The sequence below is a fragment of the Megalopta genalis genome, unplaced genomic scaffold, assembly GCF_051020955.1.
Source record: "Megalopta genalis isolate 19385.01 unplaced genomic scaffold, iyMegGena1_principal scaffold0372, whole genome shotgun sequence".
Classification (NCBI taxonomy): Eukaryota; Metazoa; Arthropoda; class Insecta; order Hymenoptera; family Halictidae; genus Megalopta; species Megalopta genalis.
The window spans coordinates 22,222-35,884 of NW_027476441.1; the positions used below are offsets into that span (position 1 = coordinate 22,222).

At 38.7% G+C, this 13,663-nt stretch overlaps 1 protein-coding gene across 1 annotated transcript; it reads right to left on the reverse strand.

Annotated features, from left to right (window-relative positions):
- Nucleotides 1-9,371: 9,371 nt before the first annotated feature.
- LOC143263195 (uncharacterized) lies at nucleotides 9,372-13,103 on the reverse strand. The gene has a single exon (XM_076528341.1). It carries the CDS (start codon nucleotides 13,101-13,103, stop codon nucleotides 9,372-9,374), a length of 3,732 nt encoding a protein of 1,243 aa, XP_076384456.1.
- Between the last annotated feature and the right edge of the window lie 560 nt (nucleotides 13,104-13,663).

Consider the following 13,663-nt stretch of genomic DNA (forward strand, 5'->3'; position numbering starts at 1 on the left):
TGAATCTAACTCGATTGTTTCGCGTGCATTTGAAGCTATATCACATATATCGCAATTATCTGAAGATAAATCATTTTCTTCTCATGTATTTGAAGCTAAGCCTTCTACTCCGCATTTATTTGAAGCTAAATCATGTGTTTCGCATGGATTTGAACCTCACTCGTTTTTTTGGCATGCAGTTGAAGCTAAATCATATACATCACAAGTATTTGAAGCTAAACCATTTGTTTCGCATGGATTTGATGATAAGCCTTTTACTTCACATTGATTTGAAGCTAAACCATTCGTTTCTCATGGATTTAATGCTAAACCTTCTACTTGGCATTGATTTGAATCTAAATCATGTGTTTCGCTTGGATTTGAAGCTAACTCGTTTGTTTCGCATGCGTTTGAAGCCACATTACTTATATTCGCAAATATTTGAAACTAAATAAATCGTTTCGCATGGATTTGAAGCTAACACTTTTGTTTCGCATGGATTCGAAGATCAGTCTTCTACTTCGCATTGATTTGAAGCTAAATTATGTGTTTCTCATGGAATTGAATCTAACTCGTTTCTATCGCATGGATTTAAAGCTAATTCGTTTGTTTCGCATGCTATTAAAGCTAAATCTAGTATATCACAAGTATTTGAAGCTAAACTATTTGTTTCGCATGGATTCGAAAATCAGCCTTCTATTTCGCATTGATTTGAAGCTAAGTCATGAGTTTCCCATGGATTTGAAGCTAACTCGTTTGTTTCGCATGGATTTGAAGCTAACTCATTTGCTTCGCTTGCAGTTGAATCAAAATCATGTATATCACAAGTATTTGATGCTAAACCATTTCATTCGCATGGATTTGGAGCTAAGCCTTCTACTTCGCATCGATTTGAAGCTACATCAAGTGCTTCGCTTGGATTTGAAGCTAACTCGTTTGTTTCGCATGCAGTTGAAGCTAAATCATGTATATCACAAGTATTTGAAGCTAAACCATTTGATTCCCATTGATTTGGAGCTAAGCCTTCTCCTTCGCATTGATTTGGAGCAAAATCATGTGTTTCGCATGGATTTATACCTAACACGATTGTTTCGCATGCAGTTGAAGCTAAATCATGTATATCACAAGTATTTGAAGCTAAACCATTTGTTTCGCATGGATTCAAAAATCAGCCTTCTATTTCACATTGATTTGAAGCTAAATCACGAGTTTCGCATGGATTTGAAGCTAACTCGTTTGTTTCGCATGGATTTGAAGCTAACACGATTGTTTCGCATGCAGTTGAATCAAAATCATGTATATCACAAGTATTTGAAACTAAACCATTTGATTCCCATTGATTTGGAGCTAAGCCTTCTCCTTCGGATTGATTTGGAGCAAAATCATGTGTTTCGCATGGATTTATAGCTAACACGTTTGTTTCGCAAGCAGTTGAAGCTAAATCATGTATATCACAAGTATTTGAAGCTAAACCATTTGTTTCGTATGGATTTGGAAAACGGCCTTCTATTTCGCAATGATTTGAAGCTAAATCATGTGTTTCTCATGGATTTGAAGCTAACTCGTTTGTTTCGCATGCAGTTGAAGCTAAATCATGTATATCACATGCACTTGAAGCTAAATCATGTATATCACAAGTATTTGAAGCTAAACCATTTGTTTCGCATGGATTAGAAAATCAGCCTTCTATTTCGCATTGATTTGAAGCTAAATGATGAGTTTCCCTTGGATTTGAAGCTAACTCGTTTGTTTCGCATGGATTTGAAGCTAACTCATTTGCTTCGCTTGCAGTTGAATCAAAATCATGTATATCACAAGTATTTGATGCTAAACCATTTCATTCGCATGGATTTGGAGCTAAGCCTTCTACTTCGCATCGATTTGAAGCTACATCAAGTGCTTCGCTTGGATTTGAAGCTAACTCGTTTGTTTCGCATGCAGTTGAAGCTAAATCATGTATATCACAAGTATTTGAAGCTAAACCATTTGATTCCCATTGATTTGGAGCTAAGCCTTCTCCTTCGCATTGATTTGGAGCAAAATCATGTGTTTCGCATGGATTTATACCTAACACGATTGTTTCGCATGCAGTTGAAGCTAAATCATGTATATCACAAGTATTTGAAGCTAAACCATTTGTTTCGCATGGATTCAAAAATCAGCCTTCTATTTCACATTGATTTGAAGCTAAATCACGAGTTTCGCATGGATTTGAAGCTAACTCGTTTGTTTCGCATGGATTTGAAGCTAACACGATTGTTTCGCATGCAGTTGAATCAAAATCATGTATATCACAAGTATTTGAAACTAAACCATTTGATTCCCATTGATTTGGAGCTAAGCCTTCTCCTTCGGATTGATTTGGAGCAAAATCATGTGTTTCGCATGGATTTATAGCTAACACGTTTGTTTCGCAAGCAGTTGAAGCTAAATCATGTATATCACAAGTATTTGAAGCTAAACCATTTGTTTCGTATGGATTTGGAAAACGGCCTTCTATTTCGCAATGATTTGAAGCTAAATCATGTGTTTCTCATGGATTTGAAGCTAACTCGTTTGTTTCGCATGCAGTTGAAGCTAAATCATGTATATCACATGCACTTGAAGCTAAATCATGTATATCACAAGTATTTGAAGCTAAACCATTTGTTTCGCATGGATTAGAAAATCAGCCTTCTATTTCGCATTGATTTGAAGCTAAATGATGAGTTTCCCTTGGATTTGAAGCTAACTCGTTTGTTTCGCATGGATTTGAAGCTAACTCATTTGTTTCGCTTGCAGTTGAAGCAAAATCATTTATATCACAAGTATTTGAAGCTAAACCATTTGTTTCGCATGGATTCGAAGATCAGCCTTCAACTTCGCATTGATTTGAAGCTAAATCAAGTGTTTCGCTTGGATTTGAAGTTATCTCGTTAGTTTCGCATGCAGTTAAATCTAAATCATGTATATAACAAGTATTTGAAGCTAATCCATTTGATTCTCATGGATTTGGAGCTAAGTATTCTACTTCGCATTGATTTGGAGCTAAATCATGTGTTTCGCATGGATTTAAAGCTAACACGTTTGTTTCGCATGGATTAGAAAATCAGCCTTCTATTTCGCATTGATTTGAAGCTAAGTCATGAGTTTCCCATGGATTTGAAGCTAACTCGTTTGTTTCGCATGGATTTGAAGCTAACTCATTTGCTTCGCTTGCAGTTGAATCAAAATCATGTATATCACAAGTATTTGATGCTAAACCATTTGATTCGCATGGATTTGGAGCTAAGCCTTCTCCTTCGCATTGATTTGGAGCAAAATCATCGGTTTCGCATGGATTTATACCTAACACGATTGTTTCGCATGCAGTTGAAGCTAAATCATGTATATCACAAGTATTTGAAGCTAAACCATTTGTTTCGCATGGATTCAAAAATCAGCCTTCTATTTCGCATTGATTTGAAGCTAAATCACGAGTTTCGCATGGATTTGAAGCTAACTCGTTTGTTTCGCATGGATTTGAAGCTAACACGATTGTTTCGCATGCAGTTGAATCAAAATCATGTATATCACAAGTATTTGAAGCTAAATCATTTGATTCCCATTGATTTGGAGCTAAGCCTTCTCCTTCGGATTGATTTGGAGCAAAATCATGTGTTTCGCATGGATTTATAGCTAACACGTTTGTTTCGCAAGCAGTTGAAGCAAAATCATGTATATCACAAGTATTTGAAGCTAAACCATTTGTTTCGTATGGATTTGAAAAACGGCCTTCTATTTCGCAATGATTTGAAGCTAAATCATGTGTTTCTCATGGATTTGAAGCTAACTCGTTTGTTTCGCATGCAGTTGAAGCTAAATCATGTATTTCACAAGTATTTGAAGATAATCCATTTGTTTTGAATGGATTCGAAAATCAGTCATCTATTTCGCATTGATTTGAAGCTAAATCATGTGTTTCTCATGGATTTAAAGCTAACACGTTTGTTTCGAATGCAGTTGAAGCTAAATCATGTATATCACAAGTATTTGAAGCTAAACCATTTGTTTCGCATGATGTTGAAGCTAAGCCTTCCACTTCTCATTGATTTGAAAATAAATCATGTGTTTCGCTTGGATTTCAAGCTAACTCGTTTATTTCGCATGCAGTTGAAGCTCAATCGTGTATATCACAAGTATTTGAAGCTAAACCATTTGTTTGGCATGGATTCGAAGATCAGTCTTCTACTTCGCATTGATTTGAAGATAAATCATGTGTTTCTCATGGAATTGAAGCTAACTCGTTTCTATCGCATGGATTTAAAGCTAACTCGTTTGTTTCGCATGCTATTGAAGCTAAATCTAGTATATCACAAGTATTTGAAGCTAAACTATTTGTTTCGCATGGATTCGAAAATCAGCCTTCTATTTCGTATTGATTTGAAGCTACATCATGAGTTTCTCATGGATTTGAAGCTAACTCGTTTGTTTCGCATGGATTTGAAGCTAACTCATTTGTTTCGCATGCAGTTGAAGCTAAATCATGTATATCACAAGTATTTGAAGCTAAAACATTTGTTTCGCATGGATTCGACAAACAGCCTTCCATTTCACATTGATTTGAAGCTAAATCACGAGTTTCTCATGGATTTGAAGCTAACTCGTTTGTTTCGCATGGATTTGAAGCTAACTCATTTGTTTCGCATGCAGTTGAAGCTAAATCATGTATTTCACAAGTATTTGAAGCTAAACCATTTGATTCCCATTGATTTGGAGCTAAGCCTTCTCCTTCGCATTGATTTGGAGCAAAATCATGTGTTTCGCATGGATTTATACCAAACACGATTGTTTCGCATGCAGTTGAAGCTAAACCATGTATATCACAAGTATTTGAAGCTAAACCATTTGTTTCGCATGGATTCAAAAATCAGCCTTCTATTTCGCATTGATTTGAAGCTAAATCACGAGTTTCGCATGGATTTGTGAGCTAACTCGTTTGTTTCGCATGGATTTGAAGCTAACACGATTGTTTCGCATGCAGTTGAATCAAAATCATGTATATCACAAGTATTTGAAGCTAAACCATTTGATTCCCATGGATTTGGAGCTGAGCATTCTACTTCGCATTGATTTGGAGCTGAGTCATGTGTTTCGCATGGATTTAAAGCTAACACGTTTGTTTCGCATGCTATTGAAGCTAAATCTAGTATATCACAAGTATTTGAAGCTAAACTATTTGTTTCGCATGGATTCGAAAATCAGCCTTCTATTTCGCATTGATTTGAAGCTAAATCATGAGTTTCGCATGGATTTGAAGCTAACTCGTTTGTTTGGCATGGATTTGAAGCTAAGCCTTATACTTCGTATTGATTTGAAGCTAAATCATGTGTTACGCATGGATTTGATGCTAACTCGTTTGTTTAGCATGCAGTTGAAGCTAAATCATGTATATCATAAGTATTTGGAGCTAAACCATTTGTTTCGCATTGGTTTGAAACTAAGCCTTCTAGTTCGTATTGATTTGAACCTAAATCATTTGTTACGCATGGATTTGATGCTAACTCGTTTGTTTCGCATGCAGTTAAAGATATATCGCTTATACTCGAAAGTATTTGTAACTAAATCATTTGTTTCGCATGGATTTGAAGCAAAGTCATCTACATCGGATTGATTTGAAGCTAAATCATGAGGTACGCTTGGATTTGAAGCTCACGCTTTTGTTTCTCCTGCATTTGAAGCTATATCACTTATATCGCAAGTATTTGAAGCTAAATCATATGTGTCGCATGGATATGATGCTACGCCTTCTACTTCGCAATGATTTGAAGGAAAGTCATGTGTTACGCTTGGATTTGATGCTCTCTCGATTGTTTCGCATGCAGTTGAATTTAAATCACTTTTATCACAACTATCTGAATCTAAACCATCTGTTTCGCATGGTTTCGAAGATAAGCCTACTACTTCGCATTGATTTGAAGCTAAATCATGTGATTCGCATGGATTTGAAGCTAAGCCTTCTTCTTCGCATTCATTTGAAACTAAATCATGTGTTTCGCTTGGATTTGAAGTTAAGGCGTTTGTTTCGCATGCAGTTGAAGCTAAATCATGTATACGACAAGTATTTGAAGCTAAACCAATCGTTTCGCATGGATTTGAAGCTAAGCCATCTACTTCGCATTGATTTGAAGCTAAATAATGTGTTTCGCTGGGATTTGAAGGTAACTCGTTTGTATCGCATGCAGTTGAAGCTAATTCATGTTTATCACAAGTATCTGATTCTAAATCATCTGTTTCGCTAGAATATGAAGCAATGAAGCTAAACCATGTGATTCGCATGAATTTAAAGCTAAATCATGTGTTTCGCATGGATTTGAAGCTAACTCGTTTGTTTAGCCTGCATTTGACGATATATCATGTATATCATAAGTATCTGAATCTAAACCATCTGTTTCGCAAGAATGTGAAACTATGAACCTAAACCATTTGTTTTGCATGAATATTAAGCTAAACCATGTGTTTCGAACGTATTTGAAGCTGAATTATGTGTTTCGCTTGGATTTAAAGCTAATTCGTTTGTTTCGCATGCAATTGAAGCTAAATCATGTAAATCATAAGTATTTGAAGCTAAACCATGTGTTTCGCATGGATTTGAAGCTATCTCGTTTCTTCGCCTGCATTTGAAGGTAAATCATGTATATCACAAGTATCTGAAGTTAAACCATTTGTTTCGCATGGACTTGAAGCTAAGCCTTCTACTTCGCATTGATTTGAAGCTAAATCATGTGTTACGCTTGGATTTGAAGCTAACTCGCTTGTTTCGCCTGCATTTGAATCTATATCAGTTATATCGCTAGTATATGAAGCTAAATCATTTGTATCGCATGGATTTGATGCTAAGCCTTCTACTTCGCATTGATTTGAAGCTAAATCTTGTGTTTCTCTTGGATTTGAAGCTAACTCGTTTGTTTCGCATACAGCTGGAGCCAAGTCATGTATATCACAAGTATTTGAAGCTAAACCATTTGATTCGCATGGATTTTAATCTAAGCCTTCCACTTCGCCTTAATTTGGAGAAAAATCATGTGTTTCGCATGGTTTTGATGCTAACTCGTTTGTTTCGCATGCAGTTGAAGCTAAATCATGTATAAACAAGTATTTGAAGCTAAACCATTTGTATCGCAAGGATTTGAATCTAAGCCTCCTACTTCGCATGAATTTGAATCTAAAACATGTGTTTCGCTTGGATTTGAAGCAAACTTGTTTGTTTCGCATGCAATTAAAGCTAAATCATGTATATCACAAGTATTTGAAGCTATATCATTCGTTTCGCATGGATTTGAAGCTAAGCCTTCTACTTCGCATGAATTTGAATCTAAATCATGTGATTCGCTTGGATTTGATGCTAACTCGTTTGTTTCGCAATGCAGTTGATGCTAAATCATGTATAAAACAAGTATTTTAAGCTAAACCATTTGATTCGCATGGATTTGGATCTAAGCCTTCTACTTCGTACTGATTTGAAGCTAAATCACGTGTTTCGCTTGGTTTTGAAGCCTACTCGTTTGTTTCGCCTGCATTTGAAGCTAATTCATGTATATCACAAGTATTTGAAGCTGAACCATTTGTTTTGCATGAATATTAAGCAAGACCATGTGTTTCGAACGTATTTGAAGCTGAATTATGTGTTTCGCTTGGATTTGAAGATAATTCGTTTGTTTCGCATGCATTTGAAGGTATATCACTTATATCGCAATTATCTGAAGATGAATCATTTGTTTCTCATGTATTTGAAGTTAAGGCTTCCACTGCGCATTTATTTGAAGCTAAATCATGTGTTTCGCTTGAATTTGAAGTTAACTTGTTTGTTTCTCATGCAGTTGAATTTAAATCATGTATATCACAAGTGGTTGAAGCTAAACCATGTGTTTCGCATGAATTTGAAGTTAAACCATGTGTTTCGCATTGATTTGAAGCTAACTCGTTTTCTTCGCCTGCATTTGAATATAAATCATGTGTATCACAAGTATTTGAAGCTAAACCATTTGTTTCGCATGGATTCGAAGATAAGTCTTCTACTTCGCATTGATTTGAAGCCACATCGTGTGCTTCGAATGGAGTTGAAGCTAACTCGTTTGTTTCCCCTGCTTTTGAAGCTAAATCATGTATATCACAAGTATTTGAAGCTGAACCATTTGTTTCGCATGGATTCGAAGATAAGCCTTCTACTTCGCATTGATTTGAAGATAAATCATGTGTTTCGCATGGATTTGAAACTAATTCGTTTATTTCGCCTACATTTGAAGCTAAATCATGTATATCACGAGTATTTGAAGCTAGACCATTTGTTTCGCATGATTTCGAATATTATCCTTCTACTTCGCATTGATTTGAAGCTAAGTCATGTGATTCGCGTGGATTTGAAGCTAATTCGTTTGTTTCGCATGCACTTGAAGCTATATCACTTATGTTCGCAAGTGTTTGAATCCAAACCATTCGTTTCGCATGGATTTAAAGCTAGGCCGTCTACTTCGCATTGATTTGAAGCTAAATTGTGTGATTCGCATGGATTTGAAGCTAACTCGATAGTTTCGCCTGCATTTGAAGCTACGACTTCTACTCTGCATGAAATTGAAGCTAAATCATGTGTTTCGCTTGGATTTGAAGCTAACTCGTTTGTTTCGCATGCACTTGAAGCTAAATCATGTGTGTTGGGGCGTCACAGCGTCGTCAATAATAGCGATGAATTATGACGCTATAGATTTGTGGACTGTATAAAATAAAGAACCGGATTCTGCCTGCTATTTTGTATTTAGCCCCTGACTACAGTACACCCTTGGTCAGGATGTCTTGTTGCTACGACTTCTATCCGAACTCTAGTCTCTATCAGAGAATACCCTCGCTCTCAGCAGACCACCATCCCTCCAACGCACCCACATCACTCGCCGATTGGTCCTGCCCGATTTTGGCAATAGCCAATCAGCTGGTCCGTCTCAAAGCAGACGGCCGCAGGGCCCCGGCAAGGACAGGAAAGCTCCTCCAGGCATGGCCGTCATAAAACAATGTCAGGCTGATCCTTCGGAATCTTTCCTGCTTTATGACTAGTCCCGGCCATCGGGACCGAAACGATTTCTCAAAAAACCTGGGCTCGAAAAACAGCCGGTTATGCACGTCCGTCTCATAAAGACATTAGTGCTGTGCACTAGCATACCGACCACCTTGAACGGTTACGTTCGAAATTACTAAATTGATAGTGCACCGCTCAATTTACATTTGAAGAGGGCTGGTCTAGTTTGTCGTTGTAACGATTTATTGACAATACTACTGTCCTAACTTAACTCTAGTTACACTAATACGCATGTATACATAATGGGAATAAGTATTCACAAATTTCTGAGTGATTACAAGTTCTAACGGTGTTTGGGTGTATTATCTTATTCCGGGTCATCAATGGGAAGTGGGGACAATTTTTTAATGGCCCGCTGGTAGGTCCCCTGGGCCGTCTTGACAGTCGCGACTCTCACTATTTTGTCCCGGCCTGGACAAATGTCAATGATCCGTCCTAGTTTCCAGGTTAACGGAGGTGTGTTGTCTTCCCGGATGATCACCAATGTACCCTTCTTGTGCTGGGTGTCATTCGGGATATGCCATTTGTTTCTGGTGTGCAGCGTCTGTAAACATTCATTACTCCACCGATTCCAGAAGTGTTGTTTCACTCGCTGGATGTGTTGCCATGACGAAAGTTTGTTAACGGGTGTGTCTCGCAAATCGTACTCAGGGAGTTGCATTAACGAATCACCTATTAGGAAGTGACTGGGTGATAAAGCAGTAATATCGTTCGGATCTGAGGAGAGGGGAGTTAGGGGACAGGAATTCAATATGGCTTCTACTTCGATAATATAGGTGTTCAGTTGCTCGAATGTGAACAGCTCGTTTCCTATAGTTTTGTACAGATGTCCTTTAAAAGACTTTACGGCGGCCTCCCATAATCCACCAAAGTGTGGAGTCCGAGGCGGAGAGAAGTGCCAATTAATTCCCTGGTCCGATAAAAAACGATTAATTTTACTATTGTGCTCGTTGGAGCTGAGAAATCTTTGAACTTCTGTAATTTCGTTTTTGGCGCCGACGAAATTAGTGCCGTTGTCGGAGTAAATGTTCGTGGCCTTTCCTCTTCTGGCATAGAATCGCTTGAATGCTCCTAAGCAAGATTCAGTGGTAAGGTCCGATGTAAGTTCTAGATGAACGGCCTTGGTCACGAAGCATACAAAAATCGCTACATACGTCTTGATTTTGCAACGATTACTAACCTTTTTTTCCTTTATAAAAAATGGACCACAATAATCCACGCCTACGTTTTGAAACGGTCGTGCCCTGGTGACTCTGTTCTTGGGTAAGTCGCCCATTATATATACTGGGACCTTTGGTTTTACTCTAAAACACCTTATACATTTGTGTATGACGATCTTTATGGCTCTCATTCCATCTATTGGCCAATAAATTTGTCGGACCGCATTAAGAGTTGCCTGTGTGCCTGCGTGCCAGTGACGTAGGTGCTCGCTTTCAATTATCAAATTTGTAATATGGTGCCTATGGGGTAATATCAATGGGTGTTTTTGACAGTAACTTAATGGGGCATGTCTTAGCCGACCTCCTACTCGTAGAAGCTTATCCTGATCAAGGAATGGATTTAAATTTAATATTCTGCTCCCTTTGGGCATAGCTGTTTTTCGTTCCAAACAGTTTATTTCTATCGGAAATGCCTCTAACTGGGCTTGTTTAATGATAACTAAATGCGCCTTGCGAATTTCTGTAGTTGATAAATTTCCCGTAAGTCTGTTTTTCGATCTACAATTGTGAATGAATCGTAGTGTGTAAGCTACAATTCTATTAAGTCGCGCAATGGAAGAGTATCGCGTTAACAGGTCATTCGTCCCTTCTCGTGCAAGGAACGTTATTGTGGTTTTTCGCTCGAGAATTTCTCTTTGCGGAATGTCCAATTGTGGCCAAAAGCATTCGTCTAGGGAGAGCCACGCAGGATCGTTTAGCCATACCTTATTATTCATAAATGTGGATGCCAATTGTCCGCGAGAAATATAATCTGCTGGATTATCACGTCCTGATACGTGCATCCAGTTACGTGGGTCCGAGTCTGTTTGAATTTCGCTGACTCTATTGGCTACAAAGGTTTTCAGCAAATGTGGAGCTGTCCTAATCCACTGCAACACAATAATTGAATCTGACCAAAACCTAATCGCGTCAAAAGTTATATTGGTCAACGCCTTCGCTACCTCCTTATTCAATCGCGTTAATAACCTAGCCGCGCAAAGCTCTAACCGCGGTAATGATAGGATTTTAAGAGGGGCTACTTTGGATTTTGCGCATAATAGAGAGACCCGTACCCTACCTGAGTGGTCTAGGGTACGAATGTATATGCAAGCGCCGTAGGCCCTTTCACTAGCATCGCAGTAGCCATGGAGTTGTATTTCTCGTGAGGTTTCTAACATTACCCTCCGAGGGCACGAAAAATTGTCTAATTGAGCCAGTTCATTTCTGGTTTCTAACCACACCTTGGCTATATCCTGCGGAATTGGTTGATCCCAAGTGACTTTCGACTTCCAAATGTCTTGCATAATTATTTTTGCCCGTATAATCACGGGACCGAGAAGTCCAAGGGGGTCGAATAATTGCGCTATTTGAGATAAAACTATTCGCTTAGTGAGTCTAGTTTCGCTAAAGGAGTTTACCGCGTAAGTTACGGAATCACTGGATGGATTCCAGAAAACTCCCAGAGTTTTCTTTGTCTGACTGAGATCTAAGCATATCGCTTGTCGATCGTCATGGTCCTTTAAATCGCTAATCAACTTATGGTTATTTGAGGCCCATTGACGTAGATGGAAGCCCCCATTTCTAGCTAAATCAATCAACTCATTGCGTAAGTTGATTGCTTCATTGAAGGTAGATGCGCCGGTGAGCAAATCATCGACATAGAAATCTTCTTTAAAGGTTCGCGACGCATTCGGAAATCTGATCTGTTCATCTTCGGCTAATTGCTGTAGACATCGTACCGCTAAAAAAGGAGCCGAAGCGGTTCCATACGTGACCGTATTTAATTGGAACGTTTTGATTGACTCTTCCTTCGAATCGCGCCATAATATTTTTTGAAATTTCGCATCATCGGGATGCATTTTAATCTGCCTAAACATTTTTTCTATGTCTGCTGTCAGGACGAACATGTGAAAGCGAAATCGTAGTAAAATTGCCCATAAGTTATCTTGAATGGTGGGACCGACCAAAAGTGCGTCATTTAAGGATACGCCCGATGAGGATTTAACCGAGGCATCGAAAACTACCCTGACCTTAGTAGTGAAGCTGCACTCCTTTATTACCGCGTGGTGCGGTAAGTAAAACTCCTTGCCATCTCGTGCATCACTGACTTCTGTCATGTGGCCTAATGCTAGATATTCTGACAGGAATTGTTTATAATGTATAAGAAGATCAGGGTCTTTGCAGAATTTGCGTTCGAGTGAATAAAATCTCTTGAGAGCAAGACCCCGAGATTCGCCTATGAAATTCTTCCTATCGTTAAATGGCAAGCGCACGATATAGCGTCCATGTACATCGCGAACTGTATTTTCAACGAAGTGATTTTCACATGCCTGTTCTTCGCTAGATAAATTTTTGCGCTCTGCTATTTCTTCTATCTCCCAAAACTTTGTTAGCGCATTGTCTAAGGAGGATGCGTGCAGTGATCTTGAGGGTTTTCCCTTTGCTACTTGTTCTTGTTTGGTTGTAGCTCCCGTGACTATCCAACCTACTAATGTTTCTTGAATGATAATATTTTGCGCACAAAGTTTGATTCGTCCCAAACATAAAAGTGTGAAAAACAGTTGATTCCCGAGAATTGCATCTATTGGGCCCGGAATATTGAACTCAGGATCAGCTAACGTTATTTCGGTCGGAATATCAATTTCGGTACGTTTTACCTGGCGCGAAGGTAGCATTCCAGTGATGGAAGGAAGCGTCACTAAAGTTACCGTATCATTAAATTGGGTGGTGCGTGATTTAATTACGGCATTGACCAGATATTTGACGCGGGTCTCGACATTGGCAATTCCACCTACCGAAGAATCTATTTCCCGTTTTCTCAATTGTAACTTATCGGCCATTCTTTCGGTTATGAAATTTGTTTGTGAACCGCTGTCTAACAGCACACGACAATCGTGTTCACTCTTATCGCGAGTTACAAAGGTAACGATCGCTGTCCCTAATAATACTTCGTTGCAACTATTAACGGCAAAGGATCTCGAAGTTTGTGGCATGGATGATGGGGAGGTGGGTCTCTCAATCTCTGATTGACTATTAGTTTCCCTTTCCGCAATATGTAGAAGAGTATGATGTTTTTTACCACACTTTTTGCAGTTAGTGTATCTACAATAGGCGACTGTGTGGCCGCTCCGCAAGCAATTGATGCATAATTTTCCCCTTTTGATGATGTCTAAGCGATCTCCAGGGGTTACTTCTAAAAGTTTCGGACAGCTTGAAACAAAATGTTCTCCTTTGCAAATTTTGCACGCAATTCGCGAATTGGTGGTTACGAAAGTTTGCCCTAAATGGCGTTGTTTTTCGCGTGAACGCGTTACTATTTGGGTTTGCTGATTCGGGCGAGCGAAGCTATTGTCCCGTTCGTCTCCGCGCGCATGTTTATTTATAAATTCGACTAGCTGTC